Here is a 13,866-nt window from a genome sequence, read left to right as displayed (position 1 = left end):
CTTTCTGAGGATGATCTCGGACGCCCCCTTGCTGTACATGCGGAAGCCTCCGTCGGCCATCCTGAGCACGGTGCTCATGGATTTGCGCGAGGAGTTGAAGGTGTACACTTTGTACATCTTCTCCTCGGGGACCTCCTCTCTGATGGGCTGGTAGTCCCGCTTCAGGTCCAGAACCAGACCCAGGAGGGCGCACTCCGTCTTGTTGCCCACGTGTCGAGGGAGGCCGCCCTCCTTCTCTGGAGGCTGATGAAGATGAAGAGGAAAAAGAGAATCCGTTTTGTGCAGTTAGCGAAAAAGGAACACAGAGTGACAACACAGCAGACTCACTCCAGTAGCTTAGTGTCTGCTAAAACTGAGAGCTACTGTCCAAGCTGAGATGATGGCTAGCTAGGTTAGCTTGTCATAGGCTTTTGTCTTTCTCACCAGGATCTTGGTGGTGTAGGCCGAATTGATGGAGATGCTGTTGACCAGGACCTCCAGGGTGTCGGGCTTGATGGCGCTGGCTTCGGGTATGGTCTTGTGATGAGTGTCTCCCACAAAGGCCTGCACCACGGTCATGCGGTTCATGGTCAGGGTGCCCGTCTTGTCCGAGCAGATGGCCGTGGCGTTGCCCATCGTCTCGCACGCGTCCAGGTGGCGCACCAGGTTGTTATCCTTCATCATTTTCTACAAGATGGACACCGGGGTTTGGGTTTTACGTTGAATTATTAACAAATTAATTACCTGCACCATTTCTGATTCCCGTACTGTATTTACCTTGACAGAGTAGGCGAGCGAGATGGTGACGGCCAGGGGAAGGCCCTCGGGGACGGCCACCACCAGGACGGTGACGCCGATAATGAAGAACTTGACAAAGTACTGAATGTAGATGGGCGTGCACTCAGACGTCCACGTGAGTCCCTGGACGCCGAACGTGTCGATGACGAAGTACAAGATCAAGATGATCACCGTCACAGCCGACATGATCAGGCCTGCGCACAATGGCAGCCAGTCAGAAACAATAACAACCAATCATCAGAATATCATTATTGAATTCTAGTACGTGACAAGCAGAAGTGAAAATCTTAAAAATTACGTGTCAATCGAAAATATAAAGCATATAGCTTAAAAACATACTTTAAGCATATAGCTTAAAATCAACAATATTTTTCAAATTAGATTTTTTGTTTCCCTTTTTAACAATCAGTAAAAAATGTCAAATCCAGATATCAGCGATATTTATTGAATTACTTAAATATAAATACAAATATATATCACGTATGAACAATACAATAGAGATTGGTTTTCACTATTTTGTTTTCTTTATAAATATTAAAAAAATGCCAAATATGAATTTTTATGAATAAAATGTCAAATGTGTTTATTAGCGATACATTTTTTTGTGGGATCACTCTTATGGAAATTAAGTCTTGTTTCTGGAGATTAAAAAAAAAATCATTTGAAGTGATTGTAAATGTGGGTCCATGGTTTCATCCTTTTTGGCTTCATCTTAACTGGTTCCATCCTAATTTCAATAAGGTCTCAAAATCTGTGTCCAATTATGATGGGGACAACCCCCCCTCCCATCCACGTCTGATGTGAAAGTGAATGAATTAAGGCTGATTGGACAAGTGTGTCAATTCCAGGATGAGTGGTGTCCAGAATGGGGCGAGAAAAAAAAAAAAAAAAGCCAGATTCAATAAAAGTGAGTGCGAGGTGACCCAGCGTTTGTCTCGGTGCTTAGTTTTTGTTCCAATTAGGTTACACAACTCAGCACGTTAGCTGACTAGCAGGAAAAAAAATTGAGTGATATATTTGAAAAAATCGAAACAGTAACAAGGAGATTTATGCTACGTGGCCAACGGAAATATTTCATCATAGAAAATGCAGATTGTGTGTTTTGAATGCTTTTTGCGAGCGCCTCACCGGCCTTCCCGATCTGCACGGCCAGTTTGGTCAGCTTCCCCTGCAGCACGGACTTCTCCTTCTTGGGCACGACCACCTTCTTGACCGGCTTGGCCTCCTCCTTCTCCTCCGACTCGGCCGCCTCCTCGCTCTTCAGCGGCTGGATTTCCAATGCGATGCCGTCCTGGGTTTTGGCTGGAAGGGGGTTGGGGAAAAAAAAAAGGCGGGGTCGTGGTCGAGGAGGTTGGATGAATGTGTCGGTGATGATGAGGAGGAAGAAGGGTGTGAGGACAAAAGACAGAGAAAAGGTTAGAGAGGGGGAAAAAAGATGGCCAAAGTTTTGTTTTTGGTTGTTGTTTTGTTTTTGCAGGGAGGAAGCAGCAGCTTTTAGCACCGACATGGTTAGGGTTAGGGTTCCCCCACATCCTTTTTCATCTTCCAGGACGCAGAGGAGCTGTCATCATGACAACAATCAACAGTCGCCTGTATTAGACTCACACACACACACGCACGCTCACACAAAAGACACGGGCGCACACCAGGTTGTGATGAAGCGCAGCCGACGCAATACACATAACAGCGGATTACAACACAGGGCACTCAAGTTCACACACGACTCCACTTGTCATCGCTTCCCTGAGTGAGCTCGATCGAGTGGCGGAAGCAAATCAACGAATCAATCATCAATCGGTGCCAGCCCGCCCCAAAAACTCCGCCATTGTCTAGATGAATGTTATCAAATGAAGGACAACGTGGAAGTCAACTGGTTTGTCATGTGGGATTCCACTCCACAGATTTATCGCCAACCGGTATGTCACGTTGATTTGAATATGGCCCAAAATTGGGAAGAAATTCAGCCCCTGAAGCCAGTTTCAGTTAGCAACATGACATCTGGTGGCCGTTAGAGAAGACCCTCCAAAAAGTCACAAGACACAGAAAGTCTACCATTTTGGTTGGAAATGCAAGCTTCATGAGATTTAGATAGCAAAGCTGAAAGAGTTCTAAAGAAATCAGGATCGGAGGTGGGCATAAAGGCACTATTGGCCTTTATTGGCATTAGGAGGGTTACCCGGACCCTAAAAGTTGAAGACCTCCCCAGAGAGTGCATTTGTATAACGCAAGAGCTCGGCTGGCAGCTCTGAAAAGCTGACTGGGGGAGTCTTGGCCTCATTTGCATAAGCAAAGGGCCTATTTGCATCTGGCGGATGCGCTTGATTGAGCCGTTTCCCGGCATGCACCGCTGCTCGCCCAAAAGCCTCCTCAGCTAATCTGACTCTGACTGCTTGGCGCTGCAAACCTCCTCATCTCGACACAAAAACAGCAGCTACTGGGAAACGATTAGCACCACTTTAACTAACTTGTTGGCTTTCCGTTATGTCTATTGCACTCGCGCACTTAAGTCAGCCAGGGTCACGAAGTCACGCCACAAAAAAGTCTCATCAAGACACGGCAAGTCTGCCATTTTGGTTTTAAAGACATCTTGGCCTATTTTTGACATACATGAAGTTGTTTGAGCAATTCTGTCAGATTGCTATAAATTTGGAAAATATTAGACAGACGGGTGACGCTAATGGGCGACATTTTTCGTTTTGCGTGGCAACTGTGATAACTCGACGATTTGAAAGTTTTATTGAATGGGTGTTGTCATGCTTCGGCGGATTGTCAAAATTCAAAGTGCTTTCACCCCTGAGAGGGAAACGATTTTGATGTCAAAATAAGACCGTGCCGGTGGATTTATGACACCCGACGAAACAATCGATGGCTGAATAGGAAAAGACACATAGATTAATAACCTATCATAAGAAAAAGGGGAACATTTAAACAACAAAATCATGAACATCTGGACGTTATTTCTTTGGATTTGTTTTGAACATTTCTATTGTTTTACTATGAGCCATAAAGAAATTGGCAAAAAAAAAAGCACGCGATGTGGAACTAACTGACTAACACATGGGATGGGCGCGTGTGCGCGCGTGTGTGTGTGTGTGCGTGCGTAGGTGCGCGCGGTAGTGGTGGGAGTCGGACAACCAAAAAGAAAAACGACAGCAAGTCCACAAACAGACGACAAACTGAAAAAGGACCACCCGAAAAACCACAGCGATGCAGAACCACGACAGCTGGGTGGCATGGACGGAGGATGGACGGATGGCAGGAGGAGGAGGAGGAGGAGGTAGAGGCAGAGACGAGGCCGGCAGCGGGACACGAAAAGAGAAAGACGGCGACGGTGGGGAGCGACCACCTGCAAGGAACCAACCAAGAAGAAGAGGAAGATTTGCTACCAGAGTGCAACTCCCCAAAACAAAAACAAAAAGGGGTGCTCGAATTTGTCCATCAAAGACCTAAGTGGCGGCAGATGCTCAAACCACGGGAGATGCACGCGCGCGAGCTGACACCGGCGCATGTGCATTTCAGCTCACCGTCACGACGTCAGAAAAAAAAAAAAAACGTTGGGCATATGAACACTCCGCCTCCCAATCAACTGTCTCTTGCAATGGCAATGGATCGTTCTCTTTTCAATTCTAAAGCGCAAATAATCATCACACAATTGGAAACAATTTTCTTTCTTTTTGTTTTTCTCCTTGTGCGATTTGCGTGATCTGTAAATGCCAAACAAGCTTTGAACTTCATAAAGATAAATTTGTTGTCATCTTGGACCATGATTTAATGCTACATCCAATTCAGTGCACTGCTTCTTCTGCTATGCTCATTTTGGCCACCAGGAGGTGGTGCTGTACAGTATAGTCATGCAGACACACCTCCGACTGTTAAATTGCTGCTGAGGATAAAGAATATGTGCTCGTAAGCGCAGCAATATTATCATGTACGTGTGTTTTTTCAGCCATCGACGTGTCAAGTGTCGACGATGGTTGCTAACGTTAGCTGGCGTTTTTTGTCAGCGTTAGCTCGTGGGCTGTTTGTAATGAAAGTGGGTGCATGGCCGCTTATATATAAACTTTCAAGTTCGCCTATCTTGACAACTGTTGAAATCGGGTCATTTGTAAAAGGGCTTGGTTCCGTCGGCGGCGCTAAAAAAGTCAATAAACCAATCAGAGCGCAAGAGTTGCACCCGAGTAACGTCAGGGAGCATCCCCAATTGGAGTCGGACAGACAGAGAGAGAAAGAGCGCCCCCCTCCTGCCTCTGGATGGAGAATATGCAATGCGGGGGAGAGAACGAGGGAGGGGCAAGATGGCGGGACAGAGCGACGGATGGATGAATGGAGGGGGTTACCTTTGTTGCGATTTTCGGGGGGTCCTTGTTTTTTACCTGTTCGGACAGAGAGAGAGGGCGGAATGCTGAGAAGATGGATCAAAAGAATCAAACTGAAGGAGAACTTCAAAACAGAGAGAGTGTGTCTCGCTGGCAGCAATGGACCAATCAGAAAAGAGGGAGACGCTCACGCCGGTCCCATTTCGCTCCAGCCAGCCAATCACCGGTGAAAATTCAAGTCGTATATTGCATCTATGAAGATGTTCCCTTTTTTTTTTTTTTTTTTTTTTTTTAGAAAAAACCTCCCCCAGATACTTTCATACATTGATATATTTCGTTAGCTCCTACAATATTCCTCTCAAATTTATTTTGATCATTCTTTTATCTTATCTTTTTTTTTTGAGCCACACGGCATCCGTCTTTGCGCTGACTTGGTCCATTCAGCCCCTTCTCAAATGAAAGATTGACAAACTCAAATATTAGGCAAGGAAACAAATGAGCAGACCGAACAAAAGAAAATAACGAGAGCATGATCGCAAATCATAAACACTCCAAGAGGACGGTCGAGCAGCTCCGCTCGCTCGCCTGTGGCCTAGCATCACAGCGCTCCGCGTACACGTCGAGATCATTTTGGTCTTGGGGGGAGGAGTCAAAGGCAGGCGTGCGTTTTAATAAAGGAGGTCATTGATGAATTAATTCATTCATTCAACAGGAATGCCACACTGGACAAGAAAAAAGTGAATGACACGTGAGCTCATTCTAAGGACAAACTTTGGACTTCACTGGACTGGGATTGACAGTGCAGCTCAAGCGGACGCTAATGTTGGAAGCTAGCTTGCGCTATTTGAATGTGATTGGATGAACGGTTCTGGGGGCGGGGCCCGTGGAACCGAGGACGGCGGGGGAAAGTTATCGTTGATGGATCGAATTTGCCATCGATTAGTCGACAAGAGTGCCACCTTAACGTCGGTGACAAAAAAGTCGTTCAATACCAGCCGTACGTATATGATGTGGAATTGAAGGGTTGTAACCAACGGCGCCGCATAGTTACACAACATTTAGCGGTCGACACACATCTGAGCCATGCTATCCGTTGATGTAAACAGACCCACACTATTCATGTTTCGACTGGTACCACTAATGTAGCAGTGGTTACTTACATCGGAGTGGATGTTCTCGAGCGTATCGTAAAAGTGATTTCAGGTGGTTTTGTGTCAAGTTGTTGTCCAGATGAGCACAAAAAAACATTCACGATGCTGCGACGGTTTGTGTCTCATTCGTACTTTTTTTGGCCTTCTTCTCCTCGCCGTTGTCGCCGGCACCGAGCAGCGTGAAGATGATCCCCGTCTGAGAGTTGAGTCCGACGGCCGACACCACCATTCGGCCCGAGCCCTCCATCACGTGCGTTCCTGTCGGGCAGAAGCACACCTTGAGTGTTGCTATGCTACTGTTTCGTGGAGAAAATGCTAACATGCTAAATGCTATTTTGTGTGGTTGTTTGCGTGAAAATGTTTGGGATCCGCGGACAGACTGGAAAATGGCATTTGTGGTTGTTGCCGATTTTTGGGGCCTTCAAACTCACCCGACAGCAACATGGGGTCTTTCTCCAGAGACTTGCGGACCTGATCGGATTCTCCGGTAAGGGAGCTCTCATCGATCTTCAGGTCATTGCCTTGGATCAAAATGCCGTCGGCGGGCAACAGGTCTCCTGTGGGCCGAGGACAAGAACATCAGGTTTGAAAGGAGGCTCGCTCGGTCGCTCAAATGTGAAGGTGCGTTACCGTATTTGATCTGGGCGATGTCCCCCACCACCATCTCGGCCACGGGGATCTGGATGACTTGCCCCTTGCGAATGACCGTGAACTTCTGCTCCTGCTCGATGCGACTCTGGAGGCCTCGGAACTGCTTCTCTTTGGACCAATCGTTGAAGGCCGTCACTAGTACCACGATGATGACCGAGAACAAGATGGCCGCGCCCTCGATCCAGCCTGCCTGCGCCTCGCCTTCGTCTTCCACGCCGCCCGACGCTTGGCCGCAAGCTGGAAAAAATTGCAAAGAAACACATTTCTACTCGGCTGTGTGGAGCGGGGAGCACTCTGCCCCGAGTTACCGTGGAAACAGCATCTTGATTAGAAATACGCATCGAGTCCGAAGTTCCTCTAAAGAGCTATTTGTAGAATTGCATGGGAAAATCGTATCGTCTTGAATAAAATACAGATTGCTGATTGGATGGCGGAAGCTTGCAGTCAAGTTTTGAAGCCGATTTTGGCAACGGACCTTCACTGTTTCCGCCTTCCAGGTGGTAGAAGGACAAGCCCAGCGAGATGATGGCGGCGATCTCCAGGATGATGAGCGTGACGTCTTGCAGGGCTTCCCACACCAGCTGCAGGAAGGTTTTGGCCTTCCTGGGCGGGATGAAGTTCTGCCCAAAGGCCGCGTGCCGCTTCTCCAGGTCCACGGGGTTCCCAGAAAGACCTGCGCGACACAAGTGGCACCACAAGTCTCAAGTTTAAATTCCAGTTGGTCCGGACTTGGCTTCCTCGCTGCCAAACGCGGCGTCTAACAAATGCAAAAATTCGGCAAAGGGCATCCCGGCCAAACTGCAATGGGACTTTTTGGAGTGGGCCGATCTAATTTGTCGGCGATAAGAAAACAGATGTGATAGATGTCTACGTGGCCGCTGTTGCCGTGGCAACCGGTACAGAAGATAATCTACTGGTGAAAGGAAGGAAGGAAGGAAGGAAGGAAGGAAGGAAGGAAGGAAGGAAGGAAGGAAGGAAGGAAGGAAGGAAGGAAGGAAGGAAGGAAGGAAGGAAGGAAGGAAGGAAGGAAGGAAGGAATGTGTGTATTTCTCTTGCGCTTTTCAAGCGGATTAAAATTTGCTGTTGACCAGCGTACAGTCTGCTTTTGTGGAGGACTAAAGAAATGGCAGAAGAGTTACTGGCGAGAGGCGGAAATTCGGACCAGTTCAAGCAGGTCTTTACACGATGATCAAGAGTCAATTCGGTTTCAATTCCGTCGCTGAATTGTTGCACCTCTGCTTGAATGTTGAGTAAAAGAAAATCCGCTTTGCCGTTTAGAGTTTTGCATTCACTGTCAGAGAGAAGCCTGCTTAGCGTTGAGAGGTTCTTTGAAATAGAAATGGAGAGTAAAAAAAAAAAAAAAAAAAAGACCTTTTTCACAATTTGATGTCATCTTGACAGAATACCTAAAATAGCCATTTTATTTTTAGTCTACATGCCACGTCTCACATCAGATTGCTTAGAACTAAAAAACCCCAAAAAAGAAAATCACATTTTCGCTTCTTTGTTTTTTTTTGATGCCGTGATGAAAAGAAGATCGGCCACCACCGGGGAGGCTTCAGACGGACGCTTCATAAGACATGAAAAATGCAACAGGGGACAAACAAAAAGATGAAACGTGACAGTGCGCTTCAATCTGAGCGTGTAGGCACCGCTTTGGAGTCTGCTGCCACCGCAAAAACAAAGCATGCCTTCAGCCTCACTTTCCCGTTCAGGCATGTCCAAATATCACTTGAGAAATACAAGTATGGGATCATTAGAAAAAAAAAAAAAAGTTTGAAGTCCTTCATTTTGGAAAATTCAATTAGACAAAATGCATTTCATGTCATGAAATGTGATTTAATTAGGGCAAACAATTAAAATATAGATAACGATGAGGATGAATAAGAGTGACCGCGATGATGAGGATGATGAGTTTGGGACTGAAAAGTCGTCAGCAAGGTGGCGGCGGCGGGCGCTGCGGCTGATTTGCTAAATGGAATGCTGCAATGATCTATGGAGACATTAGGGGAGCCGCATGGAACTAATTTCAATTCAGCAATGGACCCGCGGCGCCAACACGCACGCATGAGCGCAGGGGATCACAGTTGACCAACGGCAGCCCGACGGCATTTCCACGTGATGTGTTTCCACAATGCAGTCCTGATTTGCATCTTTTTTTTCCCACATTTTTAATCTGTTTCTGTCAGAACCCAGATTTTATGGAGGGGATCTGCTGCACATGTGCGTGAACATTTTGGTGAGCATTTGAGACACATCTCCTCAAAATCACAGGAGAAGAATCTTTGGGCGGTTTACCTTCGATGGGCGAGGTTTTCAGGCGTCTGCAGATACCCTGCACGTCGCCGTAGTCGTCTCGAATCTTGCCGACAGCCTCGCCGCTGCGCAGCTCCATGAGTCCTCGCAGGTCATTCACAGTCACCCCGAAGTCACCATCGTGGTTGCCGTCGGCAACCGAGTTCCCCGCCGGGTGCTCCACCGCGTTGTTCGCCATGTCGCCGATGCCGGCCGGTCCGTGAGAATGTCGCAGATGTCAGAGAAAGTCCCGATGGTCAGTGGAGGGGGGGGTCGCGGGGCGTGCGCTTTGGCAGGTTAACTCCTCGCTGGGACGGGCATGCTCCACTGGGTTACCATGGAAACGGGGATAAACATGTCCGGATGTCGTCGCTGTGAACAAGGAAGACAAGCAGGATGGATGAGAATCTGGCTAAACAGCAACACCTCAGCCATCACAAAAAACGGCTCCTCCCAATATTTGAAGCGAGGGTGTCAAAACATCATACGGACAATCGAGATGGAAATAAAAACTTGACAAAGAATATTTGCCATCACTTGTAAACATCAAAGTGTTTCTTTCTTGCCTTTTCAGATGAGCTTTTTTTTTTTTCCACCTCATCAATGTTTTTTTTAACGTTGGTGAAAAGGGATCAGAACATTAGCTAAATATAGCAAGCATTTGTTCGTTACATTAGCAACCATGAGATGACAGGAAAAGAATAAAATCGGCCTGAGCAACTCCAATCAATGAATAACGGAGCTGTCAGTTAGCCCGACCGCTAACATAGTTTGTGTTAAAAAAAAAAAAAGCTTTTGCTGATTTTGATGATACAGCTTGAAAGGAACAAACGGAAAAGGAAGTGCAACCAAGTGGATGGAGAAGTTGGATGCGTGATCATCAACACAGTGTGTGTGTGTATTTACAAATTCCAGTCCATCATGATCCAAGTGCTCACCAAAGGACTTAGCACAGTTAACGGAATGCACGCGCACACACACACACACACACAAATTGCGGTCAGTAGGTCATTATGGGATGTCGCGCTGCTGCTGATTGAATGGCGATGACGCAACCGTGTCTGCGAGGAGCAATCGTTAAAGACACACTTTAGTTCATTGTGACTTGAAGATGCTTTTTTTGTTGTTCATGTTGTCGATCACGTCACCTACACCCAAACTGGCATTTGGGTGAAGTCCAAAAGGCAAGATGACCTTTTCCACATCTTGTCATGGCTATAAAAAGGCGCTGGCTCATCCAACGACGCGATCGGAAAATGTGTCGAGTTCAAAGGTGGATGACACACTAGGTGAAATGATAAAAAAAGTTCTTATTAATACTTTGTCATCTACTCTTTGTTGGCAATGACAGAGCTGAAATGTTTTCTGAAAGTCTTCACAAGCTTTTCTTCACACACCGTTGCTGGTATTTTGGCTCATTCCTCCATGCAGATCTCCTCGAGAGCAGTGAGGTTATACAAATAAGTGGGAGAACTTGCACAATTGATGGATGACTAAATACTTTTTGCTCCACTGTAAGTGAATTTAAAATAATGTACAACTCGCCCGGCTGCCAGAGGATTGTTTGACCACGCCCACTGCAGCGCAAAGGTCGACAAAGCGTCGTCGCCAAGACGCTAAAAATCAGCTCGGCAACGTGGAACACACTTCCGCTCTACTCTGAAATCCAACGCTTGCTGCTGTGGAATTTGTGTGTGTCAGGGTGAGGCTAAGATGAGCCTGGGTTGTTAGTGGAGAGTCTTGCTCAAGTGCTGTATTCCATTTCGAACTCCAACACCCATGCCCACGTTGCTGGCTGTTTGGCAGCATTCCTTCTTGATCAGAAACTGTCAAAAATGGACGCCGGATGGTGAAAAACAGCACAAGCATGACTCAGACGTTTTGCTCCTGCAGCAACACACACACACAGCAGGGCTGGCTATCGCCAACAAGCTCACAATAGCAGGCTTAATATATTTACGATCCACATAAAGATATCAATTTGATGAATGCTTTCTCATTGTGTTCATTCACTCGTTTCTGTGTTTCTGTGTGCTACTAGCTCGCTCCTTCTTCTTCCTCTACTTCTCTGAGCCTCTGCAGACACACCTGCTCTGCATACTAAAGCAGCCTGCTGACTACACGGACACACACACACACACACACACACACACACGTCTATTCACAGTCCAAGTATGTAAGGCAAACCCTGTTGGTCACACCCTCCACACTCAGAGAAAAGAACTTTTTTTCGTTCGCCCTGTTGCACCAAGCAACTGAATGAATGCTTGGTGCCTCATGGAAAATACTTAAACACGCACGCACGGGATCTACGCCACATGCCTCAGGTGACACAAGTGACACAACTGTGACCTAACAGCAACCTAAAGGGAAAAAAAAAAAAAAACGCACAGAACAGGTTCTCTTCCGATGGCTATTGAGGAATCATCGAGTTCAGACAACGCAAGACGACTGCCAAGCAGAGTACAAAATAAATGAAAGTAAAGACGATGAAATTAAAATTCGGATGGAACTACGTCAAGTTACCAACGTTTGGCCCTGGTTGAAATCAGCGAAGGGAAGCGCCAGGCCAGGCGCACGGAACGCAGCATTTAGTTGGCCTAGCCTGGTAAACTTTGATTTTCAAGTTCAGTTCAACTTGAACGGAAAATACATTTTGAAGTCATCATTCGATGGAGTCATCCAGGCCAACTAAATGCTGCGTCATAGTTGTATCATCATTTTTTTTAGAATCCAGTGCTCTTTGGATGACTTCATTGACTCCAAAATGTATTTTCCATTCAAGTTGAACTAAACCTGTAAATCAAAGTTTACACAACATAAAAACTCACTCGGGATGAAAAACCCAAAACTACATCAACACACTTAAAAGACACTCTTGGAACGCGCACCCTGAAGTCCATGGTCCCGTCCCCACAATTAAAAGTCCATTGGCGGGAGGTGGACTGCACTAAGACGCAAAGACAAGGGCTCACACATTCACATGCACCACACGTCACTGTGTCGGGTGGAGACAGTGTGTGTGTGTGCGAGTGTGTGTAGCATGTCAGACTCAGTAATCTAAGGGGGAAAGGAAAAACGATAGAGCAGCCGGGAATGCAGGAGACCACACCCTTATCTGCAGTCATGTGACCACCAGGGAGTGAAGGGGGGGGGGGCAGTAAAGGGTGGCTCCGACAGTTAAGAAAATCGCCCCACTGCAGAGGCCAGGACCACGCACACATGCAAGCGGTATCCTCCGCACTGCAAAAAAAATGGGGCAAGTTGAGGATCTGACTCAGATCAAAACTCGCTCATTGATTCTCACGTGTTGCAGCCCTATGAACAGGATGCAGATTTCAATTCAGTGAGTCAAAAACAACCAAAAGCATTGGGCACAAGCGTGACGCACCGTGAAGTGAGTTTTGATCAACAAATGGTTTCATGAAAGAAGATATTTCATGGTCGTCTTTGGTGGAAAGGAATTCCCACGCTGCCCCAGAAATGAAAGAAATGGCAAAAAGGCTCAGAGGCACGGAACAAAAACAAGGCAATTGACTCTTGTGCCGAGGCTGGGGACGAGCACGAGAACCGCTCAGGTTAGCGAGCTCGTGACGTTCCCGTCGGCGTGACCTTCGATTCGGTTGACGTGGTCTTCCCGTGGCGAGACGACAAGGCTTCGTTCACAAACTCATAGCCTGCACGCAACAATGGGAACAACTCTTTAGCGAGTCAATAGTCGTCATTGGCTTAATCTCATTTCGCGTCAGTTAATCATTCTCGGTCAGCCGGCACACCGGGCTGGAAATTTCCAGAAAACTGAATGCATGTTATTTTCAGGGGCGGCGAATGTCTGTCGGCCATTGTTGGATGATCATTCTTTGTCATTTAGTGTCAGCCATTAAGCAAGGACCTAAAAACATCTCAAGATGACTCAGTAAGTGCACGTGAGCTCGTTAGTGAAATCAACCATTTGTGTCGAGTTGACGGATCCAGAGGGCTCGAAATCCAGCCACTTGGCGTCATTTCGTGTCAGTCGGCTGTTGTCAGCTTGCAATTTAGCCACTCTGTGCTATTCAAGTGTCGCTCAAGTAGTTGGTAAATGGGAAATGGACTGTACTTATATTGCGCTTTTATCTAGACCACATGATGCTCGAAGCGCTTTACAATTCACCCATTCACACACTCATACGCCAATGGGAGGCTATTTTGACGTGTGTGTGTGTGTGTGTGTGTGTGCGAGCCAGCTCGTCATCAGCCCATTTAGTGCTAGTTAGCGTCAGCCTCAGGGCAAGCAGAAAGCAGAGCAGCTTCATCAGAGCACTTATCGGTCAGCCTCGCCTGGCTTTGTGTCAGTTAGCCATTATCAACTAGTCACCGAAGACATCCGGACAGTTTGTCAGCCATTTTTCATCGGTCAGCCAGCTAGAATTGGCAGTTGGCCATCGCCGTCCATCTATGGCCGTCGGTCAGCCTCGGAAACAGTTGGCAAAGGCATCCGAGCACTTTGAAGCAATCGACGGCCAGGGAGTCATTTAGCATCGGTTAGCAATCGTCAAGTGGAAAACGTAAAAGCAATAGTTGGATTGCTCCGTGAGCTTGTTCAACAGGTGCCATTTTGCAAAGTGAGCCAATGAGGCGCTCAATCACTGAGTCCATTGAGAACATCAGTCAATTGCTCAGCTCCGTCCGTTGAA

The 13,866-nt window shown here is 47.0% G+C and overlaps 1 protein-coding gene across 4 annotated transcripts in view; it reads right to left on the bottom strand.

Annotated features, from left to right (window-relative positions):
• The window catches only part of LOC148391289 (plasma membrane calcium-transporting ATPase 1-like), a 31,310-nt gene that overhangs the window by 10,321 nt on the left and 7,123 nt on the right, over positions 1–13,866 (bottom strand). For 3 of the 4 annotated variants that reach the window (XM_088388995.1, XM_088388993.1, XM_088388994.1), the window contains exons 2-11: positions 9,194–9,562; positions 7,371–7,568; positions 6,875–7,132; positions 6,676–6,801; positions 6,377–6,502; positions 5,115–5,150; positions 1,906–2,079; positions 757–971; positions 424–666; positions 2–243 (exon numbers count right to left, since the gene is read on the bottom strand). In XM_088388995.1, the coding sequence (XP_088245121.1) occupies positions 2–243; positions 424–666; positions 757–971; positions 1,906–2,079; positions 5,115–5,150; positions 6,377–6,502; positions 6,676–6,801; positions 6,875–7,132; positions 7,371–7,568; positions 9,194–9,389 (1,814 nt within the window). In that variant the 5' untranslated portion in view covers positions 9,390–9,562. The remainder of the gene's footprint in view (position 1; positions 244–423; positions 667–756; positions 972–1,905; positions 2,080–5,114; positions 5,151–6,376; positions 6,503–6,675; positions 6,802–6,874; positions 7,133–7,370; positions 7,569–9,193; positions 9,563–13,866) is intronic. The other variant, XM_088388996.1, reaches the window with a different exon arrangement.

Source organism: Syngnathus floridae, chromosome 11 (genome assembly GCF_059516105.1).
Source record: "Syngnathus floridae isolate MCC-2025c chromosome 11, RoL_Sflo_1.0, whole genome shotgun sequence".
Lineage (NCBI taxonomy): Eukaryota > Metazoa > Chordata > Actinopteri > Syngnathiformes > Syngnathidae > Syngnathus > Syngnathus floridae.
This window is presented reverse-complemented; position numbering and strand designations above follow the sequence as displayed.